This window comes from Haliotis cracherodii, unplaced genomic scaffold (genome assembly GCF_022045235.1).
Source record: "Haliotis cracherodii isolate W230 unplaced genomic scaffold, xgHalCrac1.p SCAF_7, whole genome shotgun sequence".
Classification (NCBI taxonomy): Eukaryota; Metazoa; Mollusca; class Gastropoda; order Lepetellida; family Haliotidae; genus Haliotis; species Haliotis cracherodii.
In genome coordinates this window covers 41,890,256-41,914,569 of record NW_027266330.1, presented here as the reverse complement: position 1 = coordinate 41,914,569, position 24,314 = coordinate 41,890,256, and the positions used below count along the sequence as shown (strand labels likewise).

The following is a 24,314-nucleotide window of genomic DNA, read 5'->3' as shown; positions in this document are numbered from 1 at the left end:
ATTATCTCATTAAATCTAAACAATATAGAACTGATCGTTTCACACAACTATGACCCTGCCATTGCACCAAAACTGTTGCTGATACAATAATGTAAAATTGTAAGCATGCTCATTAAGCATGTGATGAAATTGATGTGCTAAACTTAATAGGCATGGCAAGACGATGGAAGCCATGTAGATCATGTAGATATCAAGGAAATGTTACATATGTCTCCTTGTCTTGACACTTTGATCCAGCATGTCAAGGGTGGAAAGGTTATCCTCAAGGTCATAGCCTAAAAAAGAAGGTTTTACAGTATGTTAATTAAACATGGTACATCTCATCAAACTGATCTATGTAAAAGATCAAGGTCACAGCAAAGGTCACGTATGTTTAAAAGTATGTTTGCTATTTTCACTAAAATGTATTCTTCTGCAAACACATCATCTTTTTATGCTTATACATGTGGTAGTTATTATATTTGATTACTTCCATATGACAAATTTTGACAATGATAGGATGTAATAGTAGTACTGGTAGGTCACCGTGAGCTTCATTTCACTCTGTCATTTTTAACAGAATTCTGCGCAAAGATGTGACACTCGTCTAAATTTCTAGCTTCTGGTAACTTCATCCTCTGTGAGCATGGAAAGGTGTATGTTCTACAGTTACTAATACAATAACTAATTTGTCTTATTGCGAGGATAACCATGATAACAATTATAAACATAATACATAAAAGATAATAACCCATGAATTGCTATACATATTTAAACAGGGCATGTTGATGACTGTGTATCCTTGTTATTTAATATTAAGTTAATACGTTTACTTTGCATTTATACTTTGCAGGCAAATTCCACTTGATCAGTCGCACAGGGCGTGTTGAGAAGAGTGTGGATGCCCACAAAGGTGCTGTGTTGTCGGGGAAGTGGAGTTATGATGGAACAGCCCTTGTCACTGGTAACAGCACATTATGCAGATATTAACAGTTTGTGCTAAAGCCTTTTTTCTTTTTGCGTCATTTAGAAGTATTAATATGTCAAATTTTGTTAGATAAATTTACTTGTTTGTAACTTTTTTCTTTTTGCGTCATTTAGAAGTATTAATATGTCTTACTTTGTTAGATAAATTTACTTATTTGTAACTCGAGGTTACAAGGGGTGGCTGAAAAGTTCTGAACCTAACTATGATGAACTACGTTGATGGAGTTTGTTGCTGATTGTTTCCAACATAAAACGCCTCCCACATGTTTTTGTCAACGATGATGGAGTGCCTGGATCCCTCTTCCAGGCTTGCCCCTGGTGATGTAAGAAGTCTTCCACAGCAGAAATGATGTGGCCCCAGTGACCCAACTCACTTACTCAAAGTCACAGTTAACTTGGCATATTTTTCTTAATCGCAACTAAAATCAAACAATTTTTTTAAACTTATCTTATGTCTTATCTATGCATTTCACCTTTCTTCTTCAATCCTGGTGGGGGCGTTCGGGTAGCCTAGTGGTTAAAGCCTTCGCTTGTCACGCTGAAGACCCGGGTTTGATTCCCGACATGGGTACAACGTGTGAAGCCCACGTCTGGTGTCCCCGCCGTGATATTCCTTGAATATTGCTAAAAGCGGAGTAAAACCACACTCACTCACTCAAACAACACCGGAACCAAAAACATCCTAACCATAACCATGGCTATCATCACTACGAATGCCTGATTCCCGTGCAACTTGATCGGTAGCTTAATCATTGTCTTTCTTTTCTTATCGCCTTGGTGTGGGGTAGTTACTGATTTGAAAATAATATTTTGATTTTTTTCTGTCTTTAAATCTGTTCAGAGAGGTTATCATCATGGATAACAACCAAAAAATGTCTAGCTTGTGCTAAATGCATATGAACGGCTCAGGATCCATACTCCACTGTATTAACTGCTGTGGCTTGTGCAAAACTGGCCCATCAACTGCTAAGGAACTCACAAAACCCATGCTAAGCTGGCAGGCCAGACACCTCCTCTTTCAATTGTCCACCCAGTTATCTACTATGCCTACGCTGGTTTTGGAGGAAGACCTGTATCAGGGGCCTTCCTCACAGCCGATCTTACTATTAATTCATCTGCTGCAGCCCCCAAGGTGATCTGAATGACACCTCAGATCGCCCTCTTCCTTCTACAGAGACACAGGATTCACCAATATCTCCTGCAGATAGCTTGATTGTGTCAACCTAGCTGATATGCTCACTTGGATTGCTGACAAGCTTGGCCTTCAACATGTTGCCGAAGAGGATCGTTTCATCATGACAGGTCGCAGTACAGAAATGCATACTTTACCTCTGTCTTGAGCAAGAATATGGATCAGGCCTACAATCGTTTTCGGAGTATCAAAGATACATTCCAGGTGCCTAGATTCAACATCTTAGAGTGTGGCACATCCCTCGAACTGGATGGTGATATGCATACTATCAACCCCAAGAGGATGAGCCACACCTTAATTGTGGAAGATCATGAACACTCTCATTTAGATACTATAATGTGACATATGCTTATATCTACGAAATATTCCAGACATAGAGAATACTACACTCATACTCAATAGATACCATTTTTACGAAACGAATGGACTTTCTCGCTTTCAAGAATGAGTGGTATTTTATTTATTACCCACGTTAGATATATATGTAAGTGTAAATACTATCGTTCGTTGACAGACCAAACTGAAACTGGTTGGTCACTCGCACTGCCGGCATCCCTGCTGTGCAATCAAACTGGTTCGGTTTCCTTGATCAAAATGGTTTGGTTTCTTTGATCTATCAACTGAATGTATAACATATCCGTACCATTTTGGAAGAGGGATATCTGAGAGTTCACCAAAGATGTTCATGTTAACTGTACGACCCTATAGACGTGAAAATCAACAAACTCAACGAGCTTCGAACGAAGGGCAAGGTGACCTCCGGAATAAGAAAAGACAACCGTGATCTACTCACAGCGTTTTACGCTGGAGATAGGGAATGTTTGTTCACATTTGGGATAAATTTGGGCCACATAATCAGAAGTCAGGCACACATCTATGGAGTTTCCGAATGATTTGTATAGGAAATGTTCACTTTGAGTGATCTGGTCGTGCATTCATGAACACACAACTCCCAAAACAGTGCCACAAAGTATGCTTCGAAGGGGACACTGATGGCACAACTTGACCATCCCATGTAGGTCTAGATATCTGTCCAGACAGTTGAAACTGACTTCATTTCACCATGCTTATCCTTTTAGGTTAAGTCAAATTGAAAGTTGTCGGGTGCTCATGGGGACCCTCGGTCTATTGATCGGTAGTCGTACATTGTAAATGGATATAGCTCGATTATATAATGTCTATAGAAGTTCTATGCATAACTTTTATAGAATTCAAACCGAATTTGATGCGTGTGACTATCTTGTTTGGTTTAATAAAGTGTTTGTAAACATCTCTCGTGCTCATGAGATTGTTTTAGTTGTGCCTTGTAATTGCGAAATGAATGACGTCTCGCAACTTTTTATGAATAAAAAAAGTAGTCCGTGACAGAGGTCACGGTTATCCAATCAAAACGAATATAAGGAGGTCAACCTTGTACGATACGCCTGTAACGTACAGATTTAGTATCTTACCACCTGTATCCTCATCACGTGAATAATAAAGTCCTGGATCTGATCTCTTAACGTAGAGGAAGTGCACTTCAAACTGCAACTGTGCCAACTACCCTACATTTCTCTTTGCTAATGGGATTCAGAAGATAAGATAAGATAATATACAATAAGATAACACTTTATTACCCCGAAGGAAATTTGGGTTTTATCGGCACATGGTCTCAGCTTATTGACAAACACACATGCAAGTAAATACGAGCATCACAAACGTAATAAACATCAAATGTGGCACTAGCTAATAAATGTTCATGAATTACCAGTATTTATCAGTATTGATCCCATATGTCTGTTGATTCTGCCATTCATTTGTCCCTCCTACCATTGTCGCTTATTACACTACCTTCGTCCAGGCGTTGGTTAAGTTGATTGGCCTGCAGAAGACACATGCCCAGAGTCGTGGGATCAACGTGTGGTCCATTTGCAGGATGCATTGGGGGTTTCACTACATCGGCGATGCCTCATGCTATTCATCAGACACACCACACACCAAAATGGTTATCTTTCGAGGCTTATGGTATGATACTCTGTCTTCTTCTCTATAAGTAACAGATTTCTGAGTCTATTTACGTGAGACAAAACATTTTTCAGGAGGCACCATTGCCAGTTATGCCATTCACTTGAATATCCTGTCAGTTTGGTTATGTTCCACCAGTCTTCAGGCTTACCCCTATGATGGTTTGGATCTGCCTCGGCCATTGTCATCCACAATGGCGCTTCACACAAACAACTCCATCAAAGGCATCGTCTGAGGTTGTTTTTGGGGAACCGACTCTACTTTCGCCAACTTCTACCTCTGAGATCTGTCTGTTGAGGGTGTCGAGGTAGTCCACCAGCTGGGTCCTCTCTTCTTTTCGCAGCAAGTTGTCACCCCTCCCCTTTGCTGTTGATGAATTGGAATGGAGCGCCTGCTATTTTTGATGCCCAAACCGATACTCCTGTATGTTATTATCCACTTGTCACCTGTCTGCGGGCAAGTGTGGGAAAAGTGACAAGTATTACAGGAGCATGCAGGGAACAAGGTGGTCAGAGGGTGTGTTCCGCTGATTGTTTTCACAGTGTTCTATAGTGTTATATGATTGAAGCAAGAAGGAATATTGAATACTGTTGGGTCATGATAAGTATATGAATAAGAGGAATACTCTGATTCCCTATGTCTTCCTGAAGCCGTTCACATCGGCGCATCACCTAGTCGTCAACACTTCAATGATCAGTTGGGAGCCCACCTATTGGATCAGCAGACAGCAGGGCATTGGTCAGCAAACAAAATCTTAACATCAACAGCTTGGATTGCAGTGTTAGCAGTAACTCATTGGATGGTAGTTCTGTAAGCCTCCTGATTGCTGATTTAATCAGACAACACATCTGTCGTTAACAAGACGGGATCGACAAAGTCTGCTTACCTCCTCTGACTGACGATCCAGACTCGCTTCAAATTCAGTTTCGAGCCCCGATACAATGCTCATCTCCCCCATACAAGATCCACAGGTGTGGGATTACGATGCACCAGCCATCTCTTTGGAATTAGTGGCTTACGCGTACCCTCCAACAGATGTGCAACAGTCGTTAGTTATGTGGTAATTCAAACTATATCAAGAATATGTTTGTTTGTTTGTTTGTTTGTTACTGTTACACATGTAAGTTGGGTGGTGTGTTGTGATCCCGTCATGGTATTGTCGCTACCATTCCCCTGCTCGTGGGTTTCACAGTTGTGGTAAAATGTCTAAACCTGCATCACTTCAGGTTTTCCTCTCACATTTCAGCTGACACACCATGGTATAACTGAAATACTGTTAAAAGTGGCGTTAATAGCCAACTTACACACTGATTCACACATGAGGTGAATCCAATTTTCAATATGGCTGCCACGGAAAAAACTCTTTATAACCCATACTCAGCCACATAATAGTGGAGCTGAACATTTGTGTTCTTTACTTGCAAACACCACAGGTTGATTAGTTTGTTTTTCAACTTGGGGCTTATTTAGTTTTTATGTTTTATAAAGAAGTTTAGAATTGGTCTAAGCAAATAAGATTTACATTTTTCAGTAGTTGTGTATATTGGCTTTCCTTAATCATACCAATTTTAATTATGTTCAATGATATGTGTTTTCAGCAGGAGAAGATGGTCAAGTGAAAATCTGGTCCCGCAGTGGAATGCTCCGCTCAACTCTTACACAGAACAGTAAGTAGGGAAGTGCATGGTGGAATTCTCCACCAATCTCTTTAAACTCAGATATCGGAAATCTTATTATGGGTCACAGCAAATGACCATTCGCCCAACCAATAAAAACCTTGCTTACCAGATTGAGAAAGTGACAGTTGAATTGTATTTTCCAATACAGGGTATTATGGATGACAGTTACAGACTGTACGATTGATTCTTGCTTAATGGGTTAATCATTTGGACTTTCCATAGCCTGTGGGATTTTCTGCCATACAATCTTGGCCATCTATTAGACATTCCAGAATTTTCTTTTGTTCAGTTTTAAACGTTTGAATTTAGAAAATTGTCAAAATAGTTTTCAGAGCGTAATCTAGAATGAAAGTAGTCAGTTTGAAACAAGTCCCATAATGCTTGAGAGAGCTGCTTTCTGATTGGCTAAGGTTGACTTCTTGTTAGTACTTTCATTGGTCAGTTGAAGTTTGCGAAAGGTCATTCAAACATCATGGAATATCCTCATATCTGCGTTTAGCTGTAGCGTGCACTAGGATGTGATTTTAATCCTCGCTCAACTCTTACAAAGAAGATTGAGTGGAGTAATGCAAAACGGAATTCTCTGCTCACCTCTTACACAAAGAAATAATCTTTAGTGTAAGTTGCAAGTCATTATTTCTGTATGTATATTTGAGAAATGAACCATGAGTGGGAGTTCTTTATCGTACAATGAAACACTGCAGGGAGAATAAACCATGAGGGGTGCAGTTCTTTGTCGACCACAAGTTATTTAATTCTTTAACTTATCCTGCATTACTCCTTAATGCATTCACTGCTTACCTTACGACAGTAGTGATGCTGTGTTTGATCTTGCTGAAGAAAGAAAAAGTGCTGTTCAGTTCCAAAGCAGGACCTGCCTGCAATCACTAGCTGCCACGTCATACCGTACTTGGTAGACAAAAGATGTTGGTCACGACAGCGTACAGACGTGCTACTAAATTGATCCTCTAGTTTTGCTGATTGCTGTCCTTGTGGTTATCAACTCTCATATATAAAGACCCATATGCTTTCCCCCTGGGATGGGAACATGTATTATTAGATGTGAAGGTGACAGTTGTCGTCATACATTTTCATGTGTTGTTGTTCTGTTCCTCCATTTTGAATTGCTAATGCAGGGCGGTCCCTCTGCCCTTTTGTATTTCAAGGCTGGCTAGGTATTAGCATTGTGTATAAATACTTTTAACACTTTATCCACAGATATAGTGTAATACTATTCTAATATTATGCTAATATTTCGCTAATATTTCCATTATTGGGAACTTTAACTTTGTTAGTTCTCCGTAATTGGAGGCTGTATTTATAGTAACTTTTGCGTAATTGTTTAACAATTAGCGCTTGTTACTTGCACTTTAAAACCATGTACGGTTATTATTGTGTATTACGTAAAGTTACTATATGTAAATTTCTTTGTGGGGAATAAAATTTGTTTGGTTTGCTCTTCATTGTGACAACCAACTTGTTTACTAGAGCTTCGCACCTTCAAGATCGGTAAGATATTTGACAGAATTGGTATATGCTGCCGGGTACCCGCCTGTTGGGATAATCGTGCACAGGGCAGCACCAGGTGATCAGTTTGCGCCTGCACCGGTCAAGTAACATGTCCGATCCAGAACTCTGAAACACCACCTGGCTATTTACCACTCAGTTCACTGTAGACTGTCAGTTGTGTGGAGTTCGTGACTAGCTTCTGGCATATTGCGGGATTCAAGGTTAATGCGCAGGATGATTCAAATATCACGGGTCAAGGACTCTGACTGTTGTTATCTATAAATTGTGTCAACTTTGTCATCCGTCAACTTCTAAGCAATGCCTATCAAACAATTCATCTGTCGTCTACATGGAGACGTGGCAATTACACCATCCAACACCTGTTCACCAATAAGCCCCAGGGGGCACGGGTGGCCAAGTCGTCTAACCCACCACAATTCGATGTGCAGAGTTGCGTCTCTTGGGCATGCCAGAAACCTATGATTGTGGGTTCATATCCTGGTTCGCCCCAATTATGTTTCTGGGTTTCACCGAAGTGGTAAACCTCTAAGACCTGCATCACTTCAGACTTTCTTCGCACATTAAGCTGAAACGCTGTGATGTAACTGGAATACTGTTAAAAGCAGGGTTAAACACAACTCATTCACTCACTCACAATAAGCCCCAAACCAGCACCACAAGACACCCTAACATCAAACAGCACCACTGAAAGACTGTTGTCAACCTCAGTAAAAACAAACTCACTACAGAACTGACCAACATCCTGTCTAAAGGTCTGAAGTACATCCCCACCAGACCAATACGAAACCATGATGACTACATCTCAAACATCAAGAAAGTGCTTCAGCAACACTCACCAGGGGGTAAGGTCGACTATCTGCATCACAAGATCTGTGACATTCTTGCAAAAACCAAATTGCAAACTCCTAACCTAACCAGAGCTGAGACAGAAGCCATAAAAGATCTTCGAGATGACAACACCATCAGGATTGCCCCTGCTGACAAGGGCAAGGTCACAGTCATCATGGACACTGTCCACTTCCATGGGTTTCATCTGCTGCTCCAAGACTCGGCATGGTCCGCGGAAACGATTGTTTATCCTGGTATCAGAGACAGCCGCAATACCATTTCTCAATGGTTGCAAGCTATCATCCTTCAGGCTTACAATATTACTCTGTCTTTGATAGCCACTACCTGAGGTTCATGGCTTTAGAAGACGTTGAGGGTATTCGCAGTTTTGGACCGCTGGTCATAGCACAGCAGGTTACCAACACGTGACGCCATAAAAACAATTAACTCATGTCCAGAGCTAGCCTTACCCTACTTGCATAGTTTCAAACTTGCTTGTTTGGTTGGTGTTCTTGCATGCATGGCTTGGTAACTCAGTTTCTAGACCCTAGCGCAAGCTATTGTCTTTTACTGTTTGTTTACCTGTGCATACTCATACATTCTTGAGTTTTCCGCAGACAGGATAGGCTGATCAGTTCCCAATCTGCTCAGAAGATTTGCGCCGTACAGCTGACATGGCCTGTAGTTGGGAGAGTCTTTATTGAGTGCACATCTGAAGGTATTCCCCACCGTCGGATACAGATGCATTAAGGATTAATGCAGGATAAGTTAAAAAATCTAGTAAAATCTAGATATGGAGTATATTTGTGTACTTATTCTACATTTCTACGTCTTAAGGATTCACTCGTCACAGACCTTCCTCCCCACTTTATCTTCAGACATTTTATGTGTAGCAACAATAATATGGAGACATCTTTCATATACCACTTCCTGTATGACGTGGCATCTAGTGATCCCAGACGGGTCCTGCTTTGGAACTGAACAGCACTTTTTCTTTCTTCAGCAAGATCAAACACAGCATCACTACTGTCGTAAGGTAAGCAGTGAATGCATTAAGGAGTAATGCAGGATAAGTATACAACTATAAAAAATATCTAGATTTTACTAGTTTCGTATTTGAGATACAGTAAACTACATTTATGACAAACACGCTAAAAACAAAATGATGTATATAATGAACTGTTTTTGGCCAAAGTGATTTGCGGTATATTTTATCGTATAAAATTGAATAATATAACAAACTTTGTGGTCCCAGGTGTACTCTGTTAAGGACTATGTCTATGTTCATAACTGTTAAAATCTGTAAGGATGTTGATAAAATGTACAAGTTTTAAAAATATTTCCTCAAATTTTATTCATGATGACTCCCTGCATAGAATCCGATCTCGAAAATGTCGGAAAAGTCAATTTTACGAACAGGTGGTTTAAGTTTGGTATTTCCTGCATATTCTCACAATCCTCATGTTGATCATATGTACCTTTTCTTCTAATACAGATTGTCGTTTGGCCACTGATTTTATCTGCGTAGCCCAGCTACCTGTACAACTATGGGGAACAACTTACTAGACACTTCCCTCTAAAAAATAACGTCCAGTTTATGATGTCGCGGTGCAAGCGCATATTAGATTCTGCGGAAATGATGTCATGATGTTTTATTTTGTAAAAGCTTGTACATTTTATTAACATAGTTAAAGAGGCTGTACAAAATGTTGATACCTCATATAAGAAATAAACCACGCTATACATTGTTTTCAGGCATGACTGTGTATGCAGTGTCTTGGGGACCAGATTCAGACCAGGTTTTGTTCACCAATGGCAAGCAGTTAGTCATCAAATCTCTTCAGGCCAATGCTAAACCCATTATGGTAAGGCAACTTACTATGTCACAGCAGACGTTTGTGACATCGACACATCTTCAACAATATTGTAACACATCACATCCCTAGTTACTGTTGGTGACACTGGAGCTGTATGACGTCACATCCCTAGTTACTGTTGGTGACATTGGAGCTGTATGCTGCCACATCCCTAGTTACTGTTGGTGACATTGGAGCTGTATGCTGCCACATCCCTAGTTACTGTTGGTGACATTGGAGCTGTATGATGTCACATTCTTAGTTACTGTTGGGGACACTGGAGCTGTATGGTGTCACATTCCTAGTTACTGTTGTGACACTGGGGCTGTATGGTGTCACATTCCTAGGTACTGTTGGTGACACTGGAGCTGTATGGTGTCACATCCCTAGTTACTGTTGGTGACATTGGAGCTGTATGCTGCCACATCCCTAGTTACTGTTGGTGACATTGGAGCTGTATGATGTCACATTCTTAGTTACTGTTGGGGACACTGGAGCTGTATGGTGTCACATTCCTAGTTACTGTTGGTGACATTGGAGCTGTATGGTGTCACATCCCTAGTTACTGTTGGTGACATTGGAGCTGTATGATGTCACATTCTTAGTTACTGTTGGTGACATTGGAGCTGTATGCTGCCACATCCCTAGTTACTGTTGGTGACATTGGAGCTGTATGGTGTCACATCCCTAGTTACTGTTGGTGACATTGGAGCTGTATGCTGCCACATCCCTAGTTACTATTGGTGACATTGGAGCTATATGATGTCACATTCTTAGTTACTGTTGGTGACACTGGAGCTGTATGGTGTCACATTCTTAGTTACTGTTGGTGACATTGGAGCTGTACAGTGTCACATTCTTAGTTACTGTTGGTGACATTGGAGCTGTATGGTGTCACATTCCTAGTTACTGTTGGTGACACTGGAGCTGTATGGTGTCACATGCCAGTTACTGTTGGTGACACTGGAGCTGTATGATGTCACATTCCTAGTTACTGTTGGTGACACTGGAGCTGTATGGTGTCACATTCCTAGTTACTGTTGGTGACACTGGAGCTGTATGGTGTCACATTCTTAGTTACTGTTGGGGACACTGGAGCTGTATGGTGTCACATTCCTAGTTACTGTTGGTGACACTGGAGCTGTATGGTGTCACATTCTTAGTTACTGTTGGTGACATTGGAGCTGTATGATGTCACATTCTTAGTTACTGTTGGGGACACTGGAGCTGTATGGTGTCACATTCCTAGTTACTGTTGTGACACTGGGGCTGTATGGTGTCACATTCCTAGGTACTGTTGGTGACACTGGAGCTGTATGGTGTCACATCCCTAGTTACTGTTGGTGACATTGGAGCTGTATGCTGCCACATCCCTAGTTACTGTTGGTGACATTGGAGCTGTATGATGTCACATTCTTAGTTACTGTTGGGGACACTGGAGCTGTATGGTGTCACATTCCTAGTTACTGTTGGTGACATTGGAGCTGTATGGTGTCACATCCCTAGTTACTGTTGGTGACATTGGAGCTGTATGATGTCACATTCTTAGTTACTGTTGGTGACATTGGAGCTGTATGCTGCCACATCCCTAGTTACTGTTGGTGACATTGGAGCTGTATGGTGTCACATCCCTAGTTACTGTTGGTGACATTGGAGCTGTATGCTGCCACATCCCTAGTTACTATTGGTGACATTGGAGCTGTATGATGTCACATTCTTAGTTACTGTTGGTGACACTGGAGCTGTATGGTGTCACATTCTTAGTTACTGTTGGTGACATTGGAGCTGTACAGTGTCACATTCTTAGTTACTGTTGGTGACATTGGAGCTGTATGGTGTCACATTCCTAGTTACTGTTGGTGACACTGGAGCTGTATGGTGTCACATGCCAGTTACTGTTGGTGACACTGGAGCTGTATGATGTCACATTCCTAGTTACTGTTGGTGACACTGGAGCTGTATGATGTCACATTCCTAGTTACTGTTGGTGACACTGGAGCTGTATGGTGTCACATTCTTAGTTACTGTTGGGGACACTGGAGCTGTATGGTGTCACATTCCTAGTTACTGTTGGTGACACTGGAGCTGTATGGTGTCACATTCTTAGTTACTGTTGGTGACATTGGAGCTGTATGGTGTCACATTCTTAGTTACTGTTGGTGACATTGGAGCTGTATGGTGTCACATTCCTAGTTACTGTTGGTGACACTGGAGCTGTATGGTGTCACATTCTTAGTTACTGTTGGTGACATTGGAGCTGTATGCTGCCACATTCCTAGTTACTGTTGGTGACACTGGAGCTGTATGGTGTCACATGCCAGTTACTGTAGGTGACATTGGAGCTGTATGATGTCACATTCCTAGTTACTGTTGTGACACTGGGGCTGTATGGTGTCACATTCCTAGGTACTGTTGGTGACACTGGAGCTGTATGCTGTCACAACCCTAGTTACTGTTGGTGACACTGGAGCTGTATGACGTCACATCCCTAGTTACTGTTGGTGACACTGGAGCTGTATGGTGTCACATCCCTAGTTACTGTTGGTGACACTGGAGCTGTATGGTGTCACATCCCTAGTTACTGTTGGTGACACTGGAGCTGTATGGTGTCACATCCCTAGTTACTGTTGGTGACACTGGAGCTGTATGATGTTACATGCCAGTTACTGTTGGTGACACTGGAGCTGTATGAGGTCACATCCCTAGTTACTGTTGATGACACTGGATCTGTATGGTGTCACATGCCAGTTACTGTTGGTGACACTGGAGCTGTATGAGGTCACATTCCTAGTTACTGTTGGTGACACTGGAGCTGTATGAGGTCACATTCCTAGTTACTGTACATTTGAAAGACTTCCCATGTGATACTAGCATTCAATAGGAGAGGGCGTTCCTCAAGGGGACAAGCATGAACAAGCAATATACTTCGAGTCCCTGAAAGGGGTGGGGGTTGGCAAGCAAGCCCACATCAGTTGCCACAAGGACCCTTCTGTCACAATTGACTTGATTAAGAAGATGATGTCGTCCATGGTTGTGTCCATGCAAACCTCCATCATAGTGTTGGTAGCTAGATCTGTCTCAATTTTGATGGATCGTCAGTTACACACTTTTGGTGATCTACAACTTGTCGACTTGCCAATCTGTCTGACCACCCCTCTTTCCCCAACTCAGATTGATTGTAGTAGCCAAGGGGCAGGGAAGTTTATCAACACGGAAGCAGTTACCTGTGATACGTCAAAAACATGACAACTGTCTTTTGGGGAAAAGAACACTTTTCCATGCACAATGGTACCAGGTGAGTCGAAGAAATATCCACCAGCGGCTGCTGTTACACATGAAGGCATAAAACAAGAAGAAACCAACCATTTCTTCATGCACTGCACTAGACATTCAGGACAATTTCATTCAGCCAGGTGTGAGTACCACACCCCGCCCCTCCCCCATGTGACCATCAGTCTCGTTTGGACAATTGCCAACACCAAGAGGCAACAAACATGGAGTGCATAGATCCTGTATCTCAGGCCATGGGTGAGGGAGTGTGTGAGCCTGCCAGATTATTTCATCCAGACTTATTTTTTCCAGAACCAATCCTGCTCCTCAATCTTGGGCCACCTTGAGTCCCTTTTTCTCTCTCCCCCCTAACTACCCCCACCACACCCCTTACCCATTTAAGCCAGTTTCATAGAGTTCTCAAAGTGCTCCAAACTTTTTACCAAGAAGACGGTTTCTTTGGAATAATTCGAACAATTGACTACATAACCAGGATAACTGTGTTCAGGACATTTCCCAAACTTGTGTTGCATTAATGAATTTGAAATTTACATTTCAGTGGAAGGCTCATGAGGGAGTTGTTTTGGTGGCGGACTGGAATCCTGTCAATAATCTCATCCTGTCTGGTGCTGAAGACTGCAAGTATAAGGTTGTTATCACAATGTGTTTAGTGAAGATAATGTGTGCATGGTCCATACCATCTTCCCAAGGCAAGGGAGTTAACAAACTGTAAAAAGTCCAGTTTCCACCCTTGCCGAACTAGGCTGGACTAACGAATCTATGTATAGTCCAGTCAATATCGTGTAACGAAATCAACATGAGTACCGTCAACTGGGCATCAACAGATGTTTTCCAAATCTTTTCATGTTTTTAATCAAGGTGCTCAAGTGATTAGATGCACTAAGCGATCTAAGACCGGTTTTATTACATTAAAGACCTTGATTATCGATCATATCGTCTTCACAGGGCGTCACAATTTTGTTTTAAAGAAGTGCAAGTGATATGAGAGGTGGAATCTGATTGGTCAATAGAAGGGACATAGCTTGAAATAGTCACCGATGGCATTACGATCGAGTCAAGAAATTCCAGCCTAGTTCCGCAAGGTTTGAAACTGGACATGAATCTGGGGAGTGCACCCACTGTTTTGAAGCAGTCTAAATATTTATGCATTCAGAAGTTTAATGGGTATCAGGTATATTGTTTGTAAATGTATTACGAAGCTATAACATTTCATTAATGACATGACTACCCAACCCTGCCAATACTTACTACTGACCACATTGAGCTGTGCCCTCCCGATACATGCAGGTAGATAGGTGAAGTCTGTAAGTACAAACTGGACAAATAACAAGTGAACTACAGAGATTAGCATTATGATGATTGAGGTTCTGGTTTAATATGGTGTAATAACAGTTAATCCTGTGTGAGTTCCAAGACAGACAATTGGTTAAAAATGTCTCACTTCTGTACATACATTGTACAAATAATATTGATAAATTGCTCAGAACCATTCAAAAGAATTATTAGAGACAAATTAACTTAAAATTAGTACAAATATGCTATCAAGATGAGATAGTAACACTTTATCCTGTTCTATAAAATACCTACTCAATAAATTGTAAAAGAACAATGAAGAACAAAGCATGGTTTATTTCACGATAAAACATTGTTACAATCTATTCTAGCGTGACATCATTTCTGGAGATTTGAACATGATTTGATGATGTCATAAATTTGATGACGTTATTTTTGAGAGGGAAAAGTTGTTCCCCATAGATGTAGCTGGGCAAAGCAGATAAATGCAGTGGCCAAACGATCACATCTGATTTGTTTGTTTGTTGTTTAATGCCACACTCAGCTACATGATGGCGGTCTGTAAATAATCAAGAAGAGGCTGTACAAAATGTTGATGTCTCATATAAGTAATGAACGACTCCTGGTCGTTGTTTATCGTACAATAGAACAGTGCAGGGAGAAAAAACCATGAGGGGCGGCGCCACATGAAGCTGACACACCAAGTTATACCTGGAATACCTGGTGTTCAGCCCAGTCAGTCACTTGCTCACTAAACTGTGGAAATCAGGCCCAAAGTGAACAGCACTGTATATGTAGATGAGCTTCATTCTCAGCCAATAATGTTAAGCTAGTAAATCAGTTATGAACCAGTTAAAAGCATGGGAGACAACAAGCATCCCAGTTTACTGTAAACCAGGAAATAAAGAAACCATTCACGCGTACTTTGCAGTAAACATCCTTGTATAATGATTGGGAGGCTCTTAGTAATTTGCTTCCATGATGTGAAATTTTGTCTCATAAAATAGTACACAATTATAAGCTTTCTTTAAGTCTATGAATGAAACAAACATAGGTATTTTTCTTACTTTTCTATTTTCTATAGTTGCTGTTAGCATCTGGGTGTGGTCAATAGTAGGTCTATTTTGCCTGAAACCATTCTGTGCATCATGGAGTATGTCATTAGTTTGTGTTGTTGTAGTTGATGACATGGTACATGGTGTTAATGTACATCTGTCATGTTGTTACTGCTGCAGGTGTGGGACACATATGGCCGACTGATGTACAGCAGTTCACCTCACGAGTATCCCATTACATCAGCTTGCTGGACACCGGATGGGGAGATGTTTGCTGTTGGATCCTACAATACTCTCAGACTCTGTGACAGGAGTGGGGTAGGTTGAACTCTGCTGTCTATTATAATGTATGAATTGTGAGTGGCTAATTCTCTGCCATCACTGGGTTCATCATGTGTCACTCTAAGGGCATTGATTGATGGTCACATGTTAATATTAGAATAATAACCAGGTTTGTAAGGTCCACAGAAGGCATGAGGCAGCTGTACTACAGCCTAATCTCTGTATCACCTTCCCCACTACGTCCTCACAGTAAGTGTTACCACTATCCCTGTCAAATGCATATTCTCTGATCTGGATCCAAAGGTCAGGGATGTGAAATCTCTGCAGAAACGCAGAAAATCATGTTTTTTTAATCAGTAGTACGGTAGACTGTAGTATTTGGGTCCCCACTTTGGAATGAACGTTTTTACGTGTTTATGGAAGTTGTCAAATGAAAAACATTCCACGCATGCGCAGTTCATTATTTACGGTCGAATCGAGAGGATTTGTTGGCTGCCATTTTTCTACCGAACGCTGTCTGCAGTTCAGTATTTTCTTACACAGACAACACACGGGGGGTTTGAGGGAGGTATGACCCCCCCTTGTGGAAATATTAATGTAACAAGGGGGGTTACACCCCCCTTTTTTCAAATAAATCACACTATGGTAAGTTCATTCTGTTTCTTGAACAATATATTTTGTTGTTCGGACAACACCTTGGGGTTCAAGGCAGGTACAACCCCACCTTTATGACATTTTTAAAGTAAACTACCGGGGGTAAAGGGTGGTGGACCCCCCCTTTTTTCAAAACAATCGCACTACGGTATAACTTCATTCATGAATGCATGTGAATTTTCATAGGAAAATGATCATTGATAGATACTTTCTCATTCAAACAAATAATTTGAGACTTTGAATTCGTATAAGTCTGTGGATCCATCTAGACCTAGTTCAATTTCTTTTTCTGCTTCTTTTTCATCTTTTTCTTAAACGATCATTTTGCTTAAGTTGTAATAGATGTAAACACACCTGATGAACTAAGAAATGATCAACTGAACAACTGAAATATTTCTTTTCTGATAATGTTTTGAACATAATAATTTTCATACATTCCCGCATTCGTCCCATACCTATTTATAGTTATAAATTTACAAGTTATGAGCGAAGTTGGTTTCGTAGTAACTAGTCCATATAAGGAAAGTCACATGATCAGACGCGTGACGTCTTACGTTATTTATGTCCCGCCCATAAACAACACAAAGTCGACAATACGATAATTCGGCTTCCTTCCTTTTTGGGGTCCTTTTTGCTCCAAAAATTCCCCCTTAACGGATTTCGTCACGCTAGCGCATGCGCGCTTATATGTGAGCAAAGCTGCTTCAGCAGCTTCCGTACTGAAGCTGTCGAAGGCAGAGATTTCCTTACAGAAACCCCCGAAGTGGGGACCCAAATACTGCAGTTGACCCGTTATGGGTTTTCAGACGCTGAAGAAACATTCATAGTTTTCTCGCTAATCACAAGAACAACTGTAAAACATCTCATTCACTTATAGGCTAAAAGACAACTTTATCTTAAAAACAAGCCATCATCTGACTCTGAGTATTTACAATTTCTGTGTGATGCCACACCCCACGTTTTTGTGCAAGTATTTGTGATAGAAAATGTATGATGTCCGAAAACCTGCTGCTGAAACCCCCACAGTTGGGACCCAAATACTGCAGTTGACCCGTAAGTACAAGGTAAGTTTTTTGTCAATATGCTTCAACACGGGGAAAGTGTCAGACATTGCACGCTTGTGACAGTTGTCCTTGTGTCCGGGGGATGGGGGTTGAAGTTTATGGCAGTATTGCTCCCAGACCTGGTGGGTAGCCAGGTGCGAGGAAGCTATGCCCGATTTTTTTAAAGTACTGATTTAACTTCGAAATTTTACTGCATCTGCCACTTCGTTTATTTGACTTATTGACTTTTACCATTGACTTTTTACATTTCTTGTTGTGAATGTTTTCCAAACTGCACGAAATTGCTTAAAATGCAATCAAATGTTTAAAAAATTTCCAGACCCCCCCCTAGACTTTTTCCTTCTTTTTTCGGGAAGACCTGCTCACATCCCTGAAAGGTATTCCTTAAAGCTTTCTTTTTGCAGTGGTCCTATGCCCTTGAGAAGCCAAATACAGGCAGTATTTTCAACTTGGCATGGTCAAGTGATGGCACTCAAGTAGCAGGAGCATGTGGGAATGGCCAGGTCATCATTGCCAATGTTATAGAGAGGTAAGGCAGTGCGGGACACATGTTACCTTTCACTGTTAGATAAATGGATAAAATATTTAGAAAGTTTCTATTTAATTCTATTTTTTCTAGCCATAAGTTATGTTTCTTACTGTGCTTCAGGTTTAGTTCCAGTTCACTGGGGTAGCTCGTAGCAAGAATATTTGATCACAGGCATGCAGTCTAAAGCTCAGGGTTTTTGCATTCATTATGTACAATGGAAACTGTACAGTGTCTAAATGATCAGAATTAATGCTTCTGTATTTATTAGCTCAATGGGTCCAAAGGACCCGGGTGAGCTTATGCCATACTTTTGCGTCCGTCGTCCGTATGTCAACAATTTATTCATACAACTTCTTCTTCTGAACCACTAATTGGAAATTAACGAAATTTGACTGGAAGCATCGCTAGATGGTGGGGATTCAAAATTGTACGGCTGACGGGTGGATCCAAAATGGGGGTAATTTGGCTATATTGCTTTAAACAACTTCCTCTCTGGAACTGAGAAATAGATATCAACCATATTTGGTTGGAAGCATTCCTAGGTGGTGGGGATTCAAAATTGTTCAAACGGTGGGGCTGACCTCCCTACGGGGCCAAATAGGGGTAATTTGGCTGTATTGCTTTAAACGACTTCCTCTCTGGAACTAATATTTGGTTGGAAGAATTCTCCAATGGTGGAGATTCAAATTGAGGAATTGGAGGGGCTAAACCCTACCCAGGGGCGGGGCTAAAAAGGTAATTTGGCAATATTGAACTAAGAGATGGACATCAACCATATTTGGTTGGAAGTATTCTCAGGTGGTGAGAAATTCACAATTGTCCACCCATTTTAAATTACCCATTTTAAATTAGTCAAAATTATGAAATATTTGCAGTATTATATACATGTACAATGCACAATATTTTGTCATGATTGCATAAATATCCAGTTGTGCGATACAGGCCCTATGGGCCTCTTGTTCATGCTAGGGAATTCCCAAGGGTTTCCCCAGAGAGTTAGAAGTCTGTCAGTGTTTGTCATTTCAAAAATATGTTCACATTAAAACATAAGAACATCAAAATGTGTTATTCATACTCTTTTGAACGTATGTGTCAGTCATTTTATGAGCCTCTCATCCAATCTAAGAGCTGAATATCATTTAAACTACACATTAACCATTGTTAACTATCATTCTGTCTTGATTGCCAATGGGGGGCACAGGTGGCCCAGTCGTCGCGATTCACTGTGCAGAGTTGCGTCCCTTGGTCACGCCAGAAAACTATGATTGTGGGTTCAAATCCCTGATGCCCCGATTATGTTTCTAGGTTTGTCAGCACCATACCCATGCTCGTGGGTTTCACCTGCATCACTTCGGCTTCGGGCTTTCCTCCCACATTAAGCTGACATGCTGTGATATAAGTGGAAACTGTTAAAAGCTGTGTTAAATCCAACTCACTCACTTGACTGCCAATTTCTGACTGTCATTTCACAGACTTTTCAAAGGAGGGGGGCATGTCTCTTGCACCTAGGTATTGCATGTGTTTGAAGACAATGGAGATTCATTTTTCAGGAGACTGGAATGGAAGAACTATGAAGCAACACTAGTAGCAAGTAAACAGATTCGAATACGTAATGTGATGAATGATGCAGGAGAGAAGCTTGATTTCCGAGACAGAGTCATCAAACTGTCCATGTCATTTGCACATCTAGTGGTTGCCACATCGTCTCAGTGTTACATTTACAGGTTGGTTATACATGCAATACATGAGAAATTAGAGGAAACCATGACGGACTTGTCCATACTACCAATTGTCAGAGTTTGTTGATTAGTTGAGATGTTGATATCACATTGCTGTATTGTTGAGAACAATACAACATGATTGTCCCCCTGGCTGCAGGTACGACAATACTGTCACTTGCATCCTTGGCCACCATAATGTCCTGGACACGTTCCCTCTAACACTTGCAGAGGTCATTTGTCTCATTGATAATAAGAACAAGAACTAAATCATGAATTCTGACAATTGTATGTTTTGTAGGATCAGTAAGACTTGTTTATCCTCCATGTTGCTGGCTTGAAAACTTTAAAAAGAGTATATTAAACTTGAATACATTCAGACTTAATGCTGTTTTATCACGTAACACTTGTTTGTTGCCAGTTATACATTATTATCAATATAAACCTCATAATGATTTTGATTATGTTTTGTAAATATATATATGTGTAATATTTATCCTGACTCATACTTATTGCTTATCTCTCTCTCTCTTCCGAATAGGTAGTGGAAACTTCCTGTGCTGTTCCCAAAGAACAGAGAAAACAGCTCACCCAAACGCACCCTTATTCCGCGCATGCGCACCGGAACCATATGACTAAGCCCAGTAACTCTTTACCCTCTCTTTTTCATGCCATCTTGGCAGCTGGAAATTTTTTTCTGTTCATCGTAATCCAAGCTTTCCATAAAAATTCACCCTTTTTAACAAAATCTTTTGCTTGGATTATCTTCTGTGGTATTCTATACATCATATCTAACGATTATTTTATATACTTGGCATTAGATTTTTATCGTAATTTGGACTTAAATGCAGCCCCTATCGGAGTTATGAAAATATGTAACCTATGTAAATTACGTGTTTCAGATTCGGACCCTCATCCAACCTGTACCAGCTGCACAGTACAGAACTGCACTGCAGAGGATAGATGCAAATTATGCGCCCCTTTGGGGAAGGAAGAATTTAGTAATTATCTTTTTGCAGTGCAGAGGAAAAAGATGGATCGGAAACGACATGAGTCATCAAGCTCGTTATCTTCCATGGAGACGGCTAAAAGTAAGAAGAGGCGAGCATCTACGCCCTGCCCTTCGTCAGAGGAATTCGAATTTGATATTAATCAAATTACTCCCGCTGAAGATGATGCAATCACCCCCTTCTTACTTCCTCGTCTACTAGTAAGAAGTCTAGAGGGTCTAAGAATAAACCTACTGAAATCTTCAGTCAGGCTATTAATCTACAACAACTAGCTAAGAAAAAGAGTGCTGCATCATCTACTTTGAAGCCGTCTTCCCCTAGGAGAGAGCATGTTTTTGCAGAGGTTATTACCTCTACAAAACCACGGATTTCATCAGTAGTCACGGGGGTTTCAAGGAAATCAGCTGTTTCTTTAAGCCAGAAGAAAGCCTGCGCGCAGACAATTACATCCGCACAACCCCAGAGATTTGCGCAGCCAGCAGTGTCATCCAATCAGGCTACAAATACAACCGATACAAACCTCAATCAGCCTCAGACCTTCGCGCAGATACCGGCCTTCGCATAGCCCAACACAACATTTACGCAGTGTATACCTTCGCACAGGCATTAGCCTGCATGCAGCCTATTAATCAACAAGAGTATACACAGACGCCAGCATTCACGCAGGCTTCCGCCTTCTTGCAGCCTTCAGCGTTTACACTGCCAACGCCTGCTATTAATACAGATATGATAGATATCACACAACAAGTCGTAATGGCTATGCAACAACAAATGTGTAAACAACCTGGCACGCAGTCGACTGCCTCTTCACACAATAGCTCGCAAATGTCGCAGCCTTCATTTACGGCTCCGAATCCCAACGCCTCCTATCTTCTGCGAGAGGAGGATGTGTTCGAGCCCCCTCAAAATGAGGACACATCGGGGGAAAATTACCCTTCAATTTATGAGAATCATGAATTAATGGCGTGGATTACAGATACACTACCAATATCATCACCGTCAAGAAATTCTTCTCCCAGCTCTACCACGTCAATTATCTGGAATACGAGGCAGTAATCCGTGCAATATTTCACTGGGCCCCACTGTTAAGAAACCAACGTCAGATGATCAGAACAGACAATTCAACTGTGGCATACAATATAAACCTTCAAGGCACGACGAAATCGGTGACCCTCCTGAAGTTGACATTTCAACTTTATGAGCTAGTAGACAATCTGAACTTAACAATAAAGGCAAGACATATACAAGGAGTGGCAAATGTCTTAGCAGACGCCTTATCCAGACCAGCAAAACCATCACCGACAGAATGGAAGCTACACCCAGAAGCATTCAAACTGGCAATAAAAGAGAAAGGTTGCCCACTGATAGACCTATTAGCAACCAGATTCAACAATCAGATAACAACATTTGTATCACCAGTGCCAGACCCACTAGCTTGGTCAGTTGATGCTCTGTCAATATCATGGGAGGGACTAAACGTGTATGCGTTTCCTTCACCAGCCTTGATACCACAGATATTACAAAAGATCCTACACACGAGCAGCCTACAACTGCTTTTGGTAGCGCCTTACTGGACGGCGAGAACGTGGTTTCCAGATCTCGTCACACTAGCAGGAAATCCAATATTAAAACTTCCAAACTGGCCAAATCTACTGCTACATCCTCACTCCAGTCAGGTCCATCCAAAACCAGATCTATACGAACTTCACGTATGGAGCATATCAAGAGCAGTCTAGTTAAAAGAGGACATTCCATAAGAGCAGCTAAGGCAGTCTCCTTAGCACTTTGTAGATCATCAAGGAATCTCTATGACGATAAATGGAAAAGTTTTGACCAGTTTGCAACATCCAAGGGTTTTTCTGCAGCCAAAGCTACTATACCACAAGTAGCAGATTCTCTATGTCACTTACGAAGTACAAGGAATCTTAAAGGTTCGACACTGGGCACTTATTTGGCCGCTATCAGTTCTGTACTGACAATGGCTAACGGGATAAAACTTACTAAAGTTCCCGAGCTGATAGCCCTACTCAGATCCTTCAGACATGAGGACCAACAGAAAAGCTTTAGAGCCCCAGCATGGGACCTTAATATAGTGCTACAACACCTAACCAGTGATGCATACGAACCGCTCCAACAGGCCGACTTTGTACACCTGACGCAGAAAACCCTATTTCTTCTGGCATTAGCTACGGCAGCCAGAATATCTGAAATCCACGCGATAGACTTCAATCGCATCACATTTGACAGTGGTAACAACTCATCAGCGCACCTTGGCTTAAGATGGGACTTTATTGCAAAGAACCAGTTACCAGGCCAACTAGACAGACAATTCCATGTTCCGGCTCTTTCCTCTGTCCTTGGTGCAGAGGATACAGAGGATTTATCACTATGCCCAGTCAAAAGCCTTAAGATTATACCTAGAAAAGTCTAAACCTAGAAGACAAGGTTTTAAGAGACTATTTATTCCTTTATTAAGGAATACACACACAGAGGTATCCAGAACAACTATCTCATTTTGGATGAGAGCTGTTATTCTCAGAGCACACAGAGCAGTGGGATTGGACCCCCCTTCAGCCTCCAACCCTCACGAAGTTAGAGCCTTAGCCTCAACTTTGGCACTTCACAGCAACTGCTCCATAACAACTATTATGGAAGGCTGTCTCTGGAAATCAGAAACAGTTTTCGCCAATCACTACCTCAGAGACCTTGCTACAGAAGACTTAGCTGGTATTCACCAATTCGGACCATTATTTGTGGCACAACAACTCACGAATCCTACCAGACGACATTAGAAGATCACACTCACCCAATATCAGATACAGTTTTCGCCAATCACTACCTCAGAGACCTTGCTACAGAAGACTTAGCTGGTATTCACCAATTCAGACCATTATTTGTGGCACAACAACTCACGAATCCTACCAGACGACATTAGAAGATCACACTCACCCAATATCACGTAGACTTGTTGACGTCAGGTCACTGTTCCATAACCAACGACTGAGAGTCCATGCCCCCTGTTTTACTGTAATTTAGCACATGATTGTGCTGCTCACAAAAAAGGAAGATGGTCCCCACTAAAGAATTTACACAGAAGATTAACAACGTCCTGTGGGGTTTATAGGACAGATCGACGTTAATCACACCTACAGGTGGAACCCACCACCTACTGTGAGATTCAAGCAATAAGTATGAGTCAGGATAAGATAAAATATGAATTTTTTAGAGTAAAACTATCATTTATACTTATCCTGACTCATACAAATGAGTACCCTCCCGGCCTTCCTCTCTTTCCACTGATGTGTTTGGACCATTAAGTAGGAAATAGAGAGAGTGATGAGTTACTGGGCTTGGTCACATTGT

General features: G+C 41.3%; 2 protein-coding genes across 2 annotated transcripts in view; both read left to right on the top strand.

Annotated features, from left to right (window-relative positions):
* Positions 1 to 24,314, top strand: part of LOC139447683 (intraflagellar transport protein 80 homolog) — a 92,943-nt gene that overhangs the window by 1,853 nt on the left and 66,776 nt on the right. Inside the window, exons 2-8 of the mRNA XM_071229118.1 lie at positions 833 to 943; positions 5,761 to 5,829; positions 9,955 to 10,064; positions 13,885 to 13,974; positions 15,875 to 16,012; positions 18,099 to 18,223; positions 19,774 to 19,947. Of these exons, the coding sequence (XP_071085219.1) occupies positions 833 to 943; positions 5,761 to 5,829; positions 9,955 to 10,064; positions 13,885 to 13,974; positions 15,875 to 16,012; positions 18,099 to 18,223; positions 19,774 to 19,947 (817 nt within the window). The remainder of the gene's footprint in view (positions 1 to 832; positions 944 to 5,760; positions 5,830 to 9,954; positions 10,065 to 13,884; positions 13,975 to 15,874; positions 16,013 to 18,098; positions 18,224 to 19,773; positions 19,948 to 24,314) is intronic.
* On the top strand, positions 22,414 to 23,382 carry LOC139448204 (uncharacterized). The gene has a single exon (XM_071229722.1). It carries the CDS (start codon positions 22,414 to 22,416, stop codon positions 23,380 to 23,382), a length of 969 nt encoding a protein of 322 aa, XP_071085823.1.